Genomic DNA, 12820 nt, shown 5'->3' with positions numbered 1-12820 from the left:
AATGGGCAGGGTGTGAGTAGAGAGGCGGGAGTGGGTTTTGGAGCCGGGTGACAGAATCATAATGAATTGTCCTCGCGAAAAGCTCCACGAACTACTTTTCTAACTTTGTTGGCAGCTACCAAGTGTGCCATCCTCTTGGCCGCCTGAGATCCCAGCGCCTGTCCCCAGGGGGCGCTGCCGCCCAGCCGCCGCCGCCCGGCCCAGCGCGCGTCCCCGCCGCCCACCCGGCGCGTGCGCGCCGCCCAGGTGAAGAGGCGGCGGCCAGGGCCGCGGCTGGGGCGGGCTCCTCAGTGGGCCGGGCGGGGCGGAGTCGGGAGGCCTGGGCGGGGCGGTGCCCGGGCGAGCCCCAGGCCGGAGGCGGGACCAGCCGCCGCCGTCTCCGTCTCGGTGTCCCGGCCCCTACAGCGCCCGGCAGCCGCGGCGGGAGGAGCGGAAACTGCCGGGTGCGTCCCGTTCGGAGCCGCGGCGGCAAAGAAGGCGCCGAGGAGCAGCGGGGCGGCCTCCGTCCGGCCCGGACCCGCCGAGCGGCGTGCGCGCCCCCTCCCCGTAGCCTCGCGGCGAGGCCTCGCCCCGGCCCCTCCCGAGCTCATCGCGGGCCCCCGTAGCGGCCCCGGCGGCCCGAGCGCGCCCACCTGAGCCCCCGCGCCGGCGCCATGGCGGAGCAGGAGAGCCTGGAGTTCGGCAAGGCGGACTTCGTGCTGATGGACACCGTCTCCATGCCCGAGTTCATGGCCAACCTCAGGCTCAGGTGAGGGCGGAGCGGCCGCGCGCAGGGGCGCGGGGCTGCGCTTTCCCGAGAGGGGGCGCCTCTGGGCGCGGCCGGATCCGGGGTGTCAGGGGGGCGCCCAAGCTCCAGGGATGGAGGGGCGGCCGGGCTGCGGTGTCCGGAGGTCTGCCGAGCTCCGCAGCTGCGCTTTCCCGAGAACGGACGCTCCTGGGGTGCGGCCGCTTTGGGGTGCGGGGGGCGTGTGGAGCTCAAGGGCCGCGCTTCCCTGAGAGGGGAGCCCTGGGCGCTGTCCTGGGTTTGGGTGCAGGGGGTGTGCCGCGCGGAGGGCGCGCTTCCCCGCGCCAGGTGAGGGATGTGGGCGGGCCGGTGACCTCATGGAAACTGAAGGGAAAGAACTTGAGCGAGAGTTGCGGTGGCCCCGAAGGCCCAGGGAGGACTGGAGGGTTATTTTAGAGAGAGGCTGGCGTCTCATCGCGACTTTACACTTGCTTCTTTTCTTTCTTTCTTCGCCCCCCCCCCCCCCCCCCCCCCGCCTTTTTTTTTTTTTCTCCTGGCGTAATTCCATCCTGTCATTCAGGATGCTGTGGAGTGATCCCTGAGCTGTCTGTTCCGGGACACTGGCTATTTTTTTAGTTACTCTCCAAACGTAATTAGACACGTTTCCAGACATCGAAGAGACTGGTGTACTTGCCAGTGCCAAGATAAACTGTCTGAATTTGACAAGACGTTCATGGTTTTGTTTTTTTTCAAGGAGTTAGTGGATGGAGCCCTTGTGTTACTGACATCCTTGAGAACGTAGTCACAACTCATCGCCCCCAAATGGGCTTCCAAGATGTGGATTTGTTTTAGAAAGCCCTTTACATGCGATTATTTCACCCTTGATAGAGTAATATGTAAACAGTTTTAGTTTGACTTAAACGTTAAAGTAAGTGGAGTTTCAAAATAGCTGAGTTATGGTGTGCGTGTGTATGTTTCCCTGCAAGCTTTGGCTCCATTTCTTCTAAGGTTTATAGCTAAACATCACTCCTTAAACTTATAAAATGAAAAATCATAATCTAGGCTTGGGTGCTTAACCCTACTTGCAGTATTAACTACCTCTCTCAATCCAGTTGACAGGGGTCAATCAGATTTATTACATACCAGCATAGTGATAGGATGTTACATTTCTAATCAAGTTTTGGATGCACAACTTTTGTAGAAATCACCTCAAATATTAATCAAAATGACATACTTCTACATCAGCTATAACCAATACCCATTATCATAGTGATTAAGAGTCCGATTGTTGAGATTCAAATTCTGGTTCTGCTACATTCTTGCTGTGATCTTAGAGCAAGTTACTTAACCTCTCTGTGCCTCAGTCTTCTTGTCTGTAGGACTGGGTTTGTCCTAAGGGTTAAATGAATTATTAATAATATGTGTTTGTAACTTCAAAGATTAGTGCCTGGCAAATCCATATTAGCAAAACTGTTTTAAGTTTTCCCAAGTGCATGTAAAATAGATAAAGGGGTAAGTTACATAGCAATTTCATAGATTAAGTTTGTTTTAAATTATTTAAGAGATTCTACTCGCCTCCCCCCAGGAAATAAGTTGTGTGCTTTGAACATTCCTTTATAATTTTGTCACTCTCAGCTTATAATCATTTCAGATTTTCAGACATTTATTATGTACATACTGTATACAAGACACTGTAGTAATAGTTGAATATGGAGCCATTCATTTTAACCTCCATCTGTCACCTCCAGCAAATACATGACTTTAGCCAGAACTTTTGCAGAATTTTCACAATTTGAAATTGAAGGCATAGAGTCTAACAGGGCTACATTAGTTTGTAGGACTACTCCCCTGCAATAGAATTGAAACTCATGTGGTTTTTTTATAAGTAAATTGAGGGAAGGCACTTAGAATTTCTGCTTTTTTTTTTCTAAAGCATTAAGTCTCTTAAGTGTGAAGTTTCAATCTCAAGATAGGTTACTAAGGTGAGGCTAACAACTCCTATGTGTACAGAAGAGAATGCTGCAATTTTTTTATATTTATATTTTTTAGAGATGGGGTCTTGCTATGTTGACCAGACTATTCTTGAATTCCTGGCCTCAAGCAATCCTCCCATCTTGGCCTCCCAAAGCGCTGGGATTATAGGCGTGAGCCACAACGCCCAGCTGAATGCTGCAATTTAATTCTACTGTGTGCAAGGTACTCTAGGAGATAAGCTAGGAGGAGCCAAAGAACTACAAGGCGTGCTCCTTACCTCTCAAAGGGGTGAATCTCAATGAAGACGTGGAGAAAGGTGGAATTTTCTATTGATTTAAAGAATAGTTCAAGAAAACAACATCAGGAGGCTGAGACAGGAGGATTGCTTCAGTCCAGGAGTTCAAAGCTGCCATAAGCAGCCTTGATCACACCGCTGTACTCCAGCTTGTATAATAGAGCATGACCCTGTCTCTTAGAAGAAAAAGAAGAAAGAAGAGAGAGAGACAGAGAGAGAGAGAAAGAGAGAGAGAGAGAGGAAGGAAGGAAGGAAAGAAAAGAGAAAGAAAGGAAAAGAAAGAGAAGATAAAAGCCTTATAAAGCTTAGATGATTATTTGTCAAGTGATTATAGAAATTGTTCTGTAAGTTCAGAAGAGATGCCTTAGATTGACTCCAAAACACCTTATAGAGGAAGAGAGGAGTTGAGCTGAGTTCCAAAGGATGGGTAGGATTTGTAAAGGTGGACACGTGGCTGGAGAGCATTCCAGGTGGATTAAGCAGCATGAGCAGGGGTTGGCGGCACGAAAGCTGACTGGGTGACAGTGAATAAGCTAAGTTGTTTGGAAGGGAAGGGGTTGGTGTCGTGGAGATGTGGGAGGAATCACCAGCTTCCACATGGCCATTGGCTAAGGCCCAGGTTTTTAGGTCTACCTTTATACCCAATCTCCACATCATTCAAGATCCTGGGTGTACAGATGTGTATGTATTTATACATATCTCATCTGTGTGTCCTTGATGACTCTGAGAATTGGCTGTGGTTCTCATCATACAGATCAGTGATTATTCATGACTTACTTATAAATTAAAGGAGTTGGTTCCCTGTAGCCATAAACACAGTGCCAGCAAAGGGTAGCACCCGTATCCTCCTCTCAAACTATAAATTCTGGCCTAGACAGAAAGCAGTCTTCTCTTTCCTTTCACTTTGCAGAAGGTGACCAGAAACCCACCACTGCATAATCCAGATGCTATTCTGTGATGCTGAATTGTTTTTGTCTCCTGGAATATTGGTGGTTGGGCAAATGTCTGGTTGTACATAGCTGAAATGGAGCATGTTTGGTTCATTGGTGGATATGGATATGTGAGTGAAATTCCTATGTGTGCTTGTACCTCATGACTCCTGCCCTCCCAAGCTGCAGTTCCTGCTCTTACTCCCCAGTCTGGAATGTCCTGTCCTCCCTTCCCACCTGGCTCTTCTGCAAGGCCTGCTTCCTTCCTTTAAGGCGTGTAATAGTCAAGCACTCAAGGCTGCAGGTGCTTCATGGGTCTGTGTTTTCTCAACAGCAGCACCTAGCACAATGCTGGGTACCCAGTACCTTCCTTTGTGGCAACATTTTTTTGAAGAGGGGGGGAAAGTTTCAGTTACTTTTTTTTTTTGTAAGCTTATGTGGCATTGTCCTTTTAGAATCATCATCTTCTTTTGCTATTAATCTGGCCTTCTTTTTCCCTCTTGGAGCTAAAGCTTGATTTTTAGACAACTGCCACAATTGACGGAACTTTCTCCTACCATTTTTACTTTAAAAAATTGACCTAGATGTGTGTCTGGATGGGGCAAGAGTAAAAGAGTGATGTGGATTGGCGCGAGTTAGAATATCTGAGAAGGAGCTTCAACTTATATTTCTTGCTTTATAACAAAACCTGCTTGTATTGTGAGGGCTCCTTCTTTCCCTCCCAGAAGTCTCTTGTTGGGGGATATTTCTTTTGCCTTTTTGGTGGAGGTGGAGGTGGTGGTGGTAAGTTCCTCATTCCAGTTTCCAAGGATCTCTGCCCAGGAGTAAGACTCCTGTATGAGTCCTGCCTGCTTCCATGGTCAGGAGCAGTTCCTGCCAGCAACCCTGATGACCACTTGAAGCCCAAACCACAGCATCCCTGTCCTACCATGTTCTGCTTTCTCTGTAGCCACTTCCTTTTTAGATGTGGAGCTCGTTGATTCCTTTTCTCCTTACTTGGACCATTCCTATACATGAGTTCTTCCAGCATTAACATCAGCTTTGCACCCTCCCTCTGAAAGTCCTGCCAGGGCAAGCTGCTTGCATCTTCTCGGTGTGCTCCTTACTCCGCACACTCTTCACTCTTCAGTTAGCCATGTGCGTGAAAGGGAGAATATCGGCTACTGCTCAGGAGTGGACTTGAGCCGTGGACGGTGTCCTTGACAGAAATGCTTTCCATTTTATAGGACAATGAAATTATACGTTAGGCTTCCAGAGGTCCAGTTTCTTAACTTGCTTTGTTACTGGTTCCTGTTTTGAGAATAAAGCATCTATTCAGCCTTATATCTTGGCTTCTCAGAAATTTAATTTTTCCCCCTCTCTTTTCTTAATAGGTTTTGTCTTCCATAAAAGGAATCATCTGAACCATTGTTCGTGCCAAAGCTCCATGCAGCTCCTCATTTTTAACCTAACACAGCATGTCTTTTGTACCTTTGCTTAGGCCTGTGATTTTCAGCCTTGTCACTATTGACATTTTAGACTTTGTTGTAGGGGCTGTCCTGTGTGTTGTAGGATGTTTAGCAGCATCTCTGGCCTCTACTCACCAGATGTCAACAACTCCACTCGCCTTTCGTTTATGACAACCAAAAATGTCTCTAGACATTGCCACAAGTCGTTGGAGGAGGGGTTGTGTGTGGGTGGATGTGTTTGTGCTCACACACATGCAATATTGTCCCTAGCTGCAAGCCACTGACCCTTGCTGTTTTCACCCCCTGGAATGTCCTCCTTTCCTCATCTCTGCCCTCATTCCCTGCCTGCCATACTCTTACTCATCCTTCAAGACCGGATGTGAGAAATCTTTCCCAATCCCCCAAAACAGGTCAATGTCATGTTCTCATGTGCTCTCAGGATACGTGGGCATTTATTCATAATGGAGAATTTATCGTATTCATAGGTTGCTTCCTCATCAACCTATGGAATCATCAAAGGCAGATAGCCTGTTCAGAGGGAGATCCAGGTTTTCTGGTGCTTTGAAACTCATAATGCTTGGGGGCAACCACCTTTAAGAAAACCAATGTAAATCCTGAATGCAGAATTAGATGCAAGGCTTTGGAAGGGGAAGGTGCAAGTGAGTGGCTGTGAAGCAAACCTAATTTATGCTTTAATGCTTAAATGCTTTTAATGCTTTTGTGTTTTCTATGATGCTACAGAATTTGCCCTGCCCCATGTTTAATACATCTTAACATGAATTAACTGAGTACTCAACTATTGGCTCATTGTTCTTCAACCAGTGGAATTCTTTCTTTTTTTTTTTTTTTCTTTTGCATACAATCTTCTCAAAATATTGTACTTTAATAGAACTTAACTGTGTTTTGGGGCAGTGAGTTATAGATTAGAAGAAAGACAGGAAGCAGACACACACACACTCACCACACCATCCCTGTATTCTTTCTCTGTGGCTGTTTGGTCATTTGGAAAATTTGGTGGGACAAAGGGTTTCTCTTGCTTGCCAGGGGGAAAAAAAAAACATAGATACCCTGGGTGGTCTTTAAGTAAATGTAAACCTGCCATTGGTTCAGGGCTCTAGTTAGAAATAGCTCTAGTTAGATTTATAGGAGAGGTGAATGGCACACTAAATCTTTTTGGCTTCCATGTGAAATTCTTTGGCAACCTCTTTTGAAGGCCTTTGGAAAAGGACAGTTTGCTCTCTGCCTGTTTTGTACATTGGCTTCATATTGGGACAAAAATGGGAATTTGGGTTTTGGAGCTGCCATTTGGAGTGAATCACCCTGCCGCCTGGTTTCCTTTCCTACTCTGTGACAGAGTTCCGAGACTATTTTTATTCAGGGTCATTTCTTGACCCTGAAGACTTCTGCTGAATTTAGTTCCCAAATAGAGCCAGATGTGGGTGGAATCAAGCACTTAGAAGTTGCTACTGGTTCATTTCCTTGCAGGTTCTGATGGGATCTACTTTTGTTTTTCTTTTTTTTTAGACAAGGTCTCACTCTGTCACCCAGGCTGGAGTGCGATGGCACAGTTATGGTTCACTGCAGCCTTGACTTCCCCAGCTCAAGCAACTCTCCTGCTTCAGCCTTCTGAGTAGCTGGGACACACACCACCAAGCCCGGCTCATCTTTTTTTTTTTTTTTTTTTTGTATTTGAGAACTACTTTTACATTAAAGAGATATACTTTGGCTTTTTGCTTAACTTTGAGACAAAAGTGTTGAATCTGATATAGGCAGAAATGTGTTTGTTTAGTGATCTCCGTGTTAGCTCTATGTGGAGAGCTGTTCGTTGACATTCTCACCTAAGTCTGAGTCAACTAAGCAAAATGGACACTATCTCTAGGAGTGGTCCCATTTAAAGAGAATTCTCTAGTACCCACCTGTGGTGCTGCCACTGGAACTGGTTTGGGTCATTGTATTATTGCCCAGCCACTGCCAAGTCGGGGAACTTTACCATCAGCAGTGGCTCCAGCTCCACTGGGTTGATTACCTGTTCATGAGCCTCACCGACATGGCCTGTAAAAACGCCAACTATATTCATAAATGGGGTCAGAGGGAAACAGCATTTTAAAATATGCGTTGTATGTCTCTCCTTTATCATTTATTAGATGCCTTGATTTAGATGACAGTTTTATTTCCTGTAGGAAGCAGGTTTCTTTCAGTTCAACTATAATGTAATTACTGGCTAGATCTCTCTTCTGAGACAGGGCCTCCCTCTGTTGCCCAGGCTAGGGTGCAGTGGTGCGATCTTGGCTCACTGCAACCTCTGCCTCCCGGGTTCAAGCGATTCTCATGCCTCAGCCTCCCTAGTGACTGGGATTACAGGCACGTACTACCACTCCCAGCTAATTTTTTGTGTGTGTTTTTAGTAGAGATGGGGTTTCGCTCTGTTGGTCAGGCTGGTCTCAAACTCCTGAGCTCAAGTGATCCACCTGCCTCGGCCTTCCAAAGTTCTGAGATTAAAGGCGTGAGCCACCGCACCCGGCCAAGATCTTTTGAATAGAACAATGTTTTCCAAACTTTAGTTTTCAGCATTTATGGGAAAAAGAGAAGCAGAAGTATGCTTCCAATAGGGAATCACAGAAAGAGCATAGGCTCTGAGACTAAGTGACCAAGTTCAAATCTCAGCTTCACTTTTATTCCTGTTAGCATGGGCTTCCCTAAGCCTCATTTCCTTACATGTAAAATGATCACCTTTCAGGGTTATTAAGATGAAATCACACGTGCAGCAAGTGCCTTGTATAGAATTCTCACTCAGCTATTGCTAACTCTCCCTGAATCCTTCCCAACCCTGACCCCATAACTGCTAGAGAACTGGATATTTTCACGTCTTCCTTGTCATTTCTTCCTCCCTCATTAAGACAAATTTGTTTGTTTTGATTTTGTTTGCGGGAGGCAAGGATGAAACTTTGCAATGGCGCAAACTAGGGAATTCACATTACCTAGCAGAGAGTGCAAGAACACTGGAAATAGACAAATCTGGACCTTAATCTTGTCTTTGTTCATTTACTACCACCTGTGTGACCTTGGACAAGTGACTTAGCTTCTTTGAGCCTCAGTTTTTTCATCTATAAAGATGATGTGTTCTTGTGAAATTATAGCACATTTTAAACATGTGTCAAATACCTATGGTGGTGGTTGAAGCATAGTAGATACTCAGTAGGTGCCCCCTGTCTCTGCTCCATTCCCTGATCCAGCCCTGTGGACCAAAAATGCCCTTGCTATTCCCAATTCGCTCTGTAACTATCACCCTATGCATTCTCATAATCACATTCCCTCCAGGTATCACTATTTAATTTCTGGAAATTGTTTTAAACTCTTTGGAAAATGAAATCTATTCATATTTAAGAGATTTCTAAACTATTTTATTCTGCATGTCACTGTTCTCAGCCTTCACAAAGGTTTATAACATTTAGGCACTATTGCCAGGTAATAGACTTTAAGTCTAGGGTTTTTTTTTTTTTTTTTTTTTTTTTTTAATCTATGACTAATTTCCTCATTCATCTCTAGACCCTATATGTGTTATTATTGTGTTATTATATGTGTTTCATATAATCTCCTGGTATTAAAGCTAGCAACTACCTGAATTCTTTTTTTTTTTTTTTTGAGATGGAGTCTTGCTTTGTCACCCAGGCTGGAGTGCAGTGGTGCGATCTCGGCTCACTGCAACCTCCATATCCTGGGTTCAAGCAGTTCTCCTACCTCAGCCTCCCAAGTAGCTGGGATTACAGGCACCTGCCACCTATGCCCAGCTGATTTTTGCATTTTTAGTAGAGACAGGGTTTCACCACGTTGGCCAGGCTGGTCTCCAACTCCTGACCTCAGGTGATCCGCCCGCCTTGTCCTCCCAAAGTGCTGGGATTACAGGCATGAGTCACCATGCCTGGCCAACTACTTGAATTCTTAAAGTATGCTTAGTGCTGGGTTGGGTACTTTGGTGGGGGTTACTTTTAATAAAATTACTCTTTGAGAGATAACTTAATTGCGAGTAAGAGATACATTAATAAATAGATCAATATAAAGTGAAATATGATTGGGCTCAAATGAATAGCACAGACAATTCTTTTGTGTTAGCACAGATTGGGCTCAAATGAATAGCACAGACAATTTTTTGAGATAGTCTCACACTGTCACCTGGCCTGGAGCACAGTGGCACAATCTCAGCTCACTGCAACCTCCGCCTCCTGTGTTCAAGCAGTTCTCCTGCCTCAGCCTCCCGAGTAGCTGGGATTACAGGCACCCACCACCACACTCAGCTAATTTTTGTATTTTTAATAGATATGGGGTTTCACCGTGTTGGCCAGGCTGGTCTCAAACACCTGACCTCGTGATTCACCCGTCAGCCTCCCAAGACAATCCATTCTTTTAAGGGCTTCCTACAGAGAAGGAATCATATCGTATTGTTAGAAAAGAGAACTGATGACAATATAATTAAGAGCTGTATGTATGTACTATATTATGAGGGAATTCGGCAAAAGAAAAAATGGCATTGGGAGTAGGTGAAAAATGCCCTATGGAAGAGGTAGAATGTCAGCAGACCCTTGTTGAAGTATTTGGAAACAGCCCTTCCTCCCCCTGCTCTATGGCCTGAGCCATCCTGGCCTTCTTTTCTTCTCTCTCCACTCACTTTAAGCATGCGTGGGCTGGCTGTGCTGCTAGCCAGCCTCCATTGCTCAAAAATATTTTCCCCCACATTGTCTGCACTTCTTTCATTCTTGTCTTATGCTGCCCCAAATTCTCCCAACTAGAGATTGAGTTAGGTTGATAAGAATCTTCTTAGAAAGTCAAATACTTCTAATGCAGCACATGCACATTAGTGTAAATCTGCTCAGTCTGGTTAATTTCTTTCTCATGCCTCAGTGGCATCAGTTAGAATGAGGAATAGAGAATTTCATTTTTGAGAAATAATTTTACAGTATGTTACTCTTCAGGGATACAGCAGACCTGGGATAGAGAACTGAACCCTTGTGGGAAGGGATGGGCAGCATATAGTATAAGGTTAGTTCATTCTTGGGGAGGCAGGTCCTGATGACAGAGAGGGGAGGGTACCTGATGAAAACTTCGCTCAATTAAAAATTGTGTCTGTGGTTTATCTTTGGGTCTAGAAGAGGAAGAGGAATTATTTTTTCTTTTATTTTGTGCTCAATTGCAGAACTTCCAAGACTCAGCACTCAGTGTGTGTGGTGAATACTGTGGCCTTAACATTTGGGTTAAAGGGACATTAGGGAGGAGCCAGGTGCAATGACCCACATCTATGGTCCCAGCTACTGGGGAGGCTGAGGCAGGAGGATTGCTCAAGCCCACGGATCTGACACTATGATCACGCCTGTGAATAGCCACTGCACTCCAGCCTGGGCAATATAATGATACCTTGTCTGTAAAAACATAAAAATAAAAAGAGAGACACTAGTGAGCCAGACTATGACTCTAATCATGGCTTTCAGCATTTCTTATTGAAATAGAATGATCTGCTTTTGGAAAACAGATCATTTTTTAAGAGAAGGGTTCCAGTAAGTGACTTCAGTTGATGGAGAAGGGAATCAAGAACATCTGCTAGTTCCTCTTGGTATTTTGTCCACCTTCCAGGCTCCTCATTGTCCTAGCCTCATTCCTGAAGATATCCCAGTTTGTATTCCAGGCACAGCTGCTCACATGGAACTAGTTACAGTTATCCCAGAATGGGATTGCCTTTATTTTGCTACATTTCTGCTCCTTGATACACAATATAGAAAGGGATTTCACTTTAATGAGATTAAAGCATTAACTCTAGTAAAGCTATTTTGCTTTAATAAAAAGATTGTTTACTCCTGAACATAGATTTTTCAGAAAGAGCCACAGGCCAGTTCAGGGTTCTAAAAGAACCTCCTGGAATAGATAGATAAACACACTGGGGAACAAACACAGCTTTCCTTTTATTCCTCCTCTCCTCATATCTCTCACAGTTATGTTGTTAAGTCTTGGGAAAAAACCCATTACCACTTACTGTATATTCACAAGGTTCACATATGCAATAGAAGCAAATGAATTTGTCAAAAAAAAAAAAAAAGGCTTCATCTAAAACAATGAAGCAAACAAATTTCGCCTCTGACCACAAAGTCGTCTTTGAGTAACTTGTACAATAGAGGACCATCTGTAGCGACGTTGGGTGATCCCAAATGGTTCTAGCTCAGACTGTTGCTTGGAGTCCAATATAAAGTCAAGATAAATTTTATAGTCAATTAAAAAAAAGTCAAACCCCATGGGAAAAAAACCAAAACCAACAACGTATTTGTTTTGGATAAACCCCATCATTAGTCATCTTTCAGCTTTGGGTTTTACAGATATTTAGGTCATTTTAAGTTTATTATAAGAATAGTCCTTGATACTGAGATTGAGTTAACCTGATTCTACCATCTTATCCCGTGTTCCCTTCTGATTAAGACAAAAACCTATAAATGACTAAAAAAAAACTCTAGAATAGTTTAAATGTCAGTGAGTACAACTATTTTTTTTTTTTTTATTGCATTCAACCTTTCCTATCAGTTTATATTTATGTCCTACCTCTACACTCAAAGTTCTAAGGGCAAGACAAAGTCTTATCTCCCAAGGCTTATTCTGAGGCCTTAAGGACAAAATATTTTCACCTCTATCACGGAATAAACAAATAAATGCATAGTACTTCTGCATCTTTGATTCTTGGCTGAACTATGCATTTACTATATTTTATGTATGCTTTTTAATGTATTCTATTTTATGTGTTTATATAATCTGATTTTTCTGTAGTAACTTCAGTTTTTGGTAATACAGGAAAAATGAAATTACAGTTACTCTTGGAAAAACCACTAAAATAGATTTTGGTAGACGTTTCTCTCCTTTTTTTTTTTTCTCATTTGTAGAACTCAGACATGTGAAGCTTGACACAATACAACAAAGCGGGAAACATTAGTGGCACTGTAATCTTGAGCAGTCTTATGTTATTGCTTGCCTTAGCCAGTTAACTACATTTTACCATACTACCAAACTTTTCACAACATTGTGATGCCTTTATATAGCTTGGTGTTATTCGTTGAGTGTTTCTAAGGGACATGCTTTTACACAGCAAATCCAGGGACTAAGCGTGTTTAGATTGGTGCTTTTGAAAAAAATCTGTATTCTGTGGTGTCCTGGGTCATGGAGGTGCCTGAGGAGCAGTCTTGGATTACAGGTAGAGGTGGAGTAGGGCTTCAGGCCCTGGCACTCTGGTGCTTTTAACAGAGCAGCTCTGCTCCTGCATAGTGGGGTTCCAAGGAATATGTCATTTGGGAAAAAATGCTATCACATTGGAAAAACAGCTTGCAAACAACTGTTTTAGATGATTTTTTTTCCAGAAGGCTTTTATCCTTGCAAACACCAAAAAAAAAAAAAAAAAAAAAAAAAAAAAAAAAAAAAAAAAAAA

At 44.0% G+C, this 12820-nt stretch overlaps 1 protein-coding gene across 3 annotated transcripts in view; it reads left to right on the top strand.

Moving 5' to 3' along the window:
- Positions 1 to 340: 340 nt before the first annotated feature.
- Positions 341 to 12820, top strand: part of MYO1D (myosin ID) — a 379960-nt gene continuing 367480 nt past the window's right edge. For all 3 annotated transcript variants that reach the window (XM_023182884.2, XM_023182886.3, XM_023182885.3), the window contains exon 1: positions 341 to 748. In XM_023182884.2, the coding sequence (XP_023038652.1) occupies positions 654 to 748 (95 nt within the window). In that variant the 5' untranslated portion in view covers positions 341 to 653. The remainder of the gene's footprint in view (positions 749 to 12820) is intronic.

The sequence above is a fragment of the Piliocolobus tephrosceles genome, chromosome 16, assembly GCF_002776525.5.
Source record: "Piliocolobus tephrosceles isolate RC106 chromosome 16, ASM277652v3, whole genome shotgun sequence".
Classification (NCBI taxonomy): domain Eukaryota; kingdom Metazoa; phylum Chordata; class Mammalia; order Primates; family Cercopithecidae; genus Piliocolobus; species Piliocolobus tephrosceles.
Note: the sequence above shows the minus strand (reverse complement) of the source record. Positions and strands in the feature narration are given on the sequence as shown.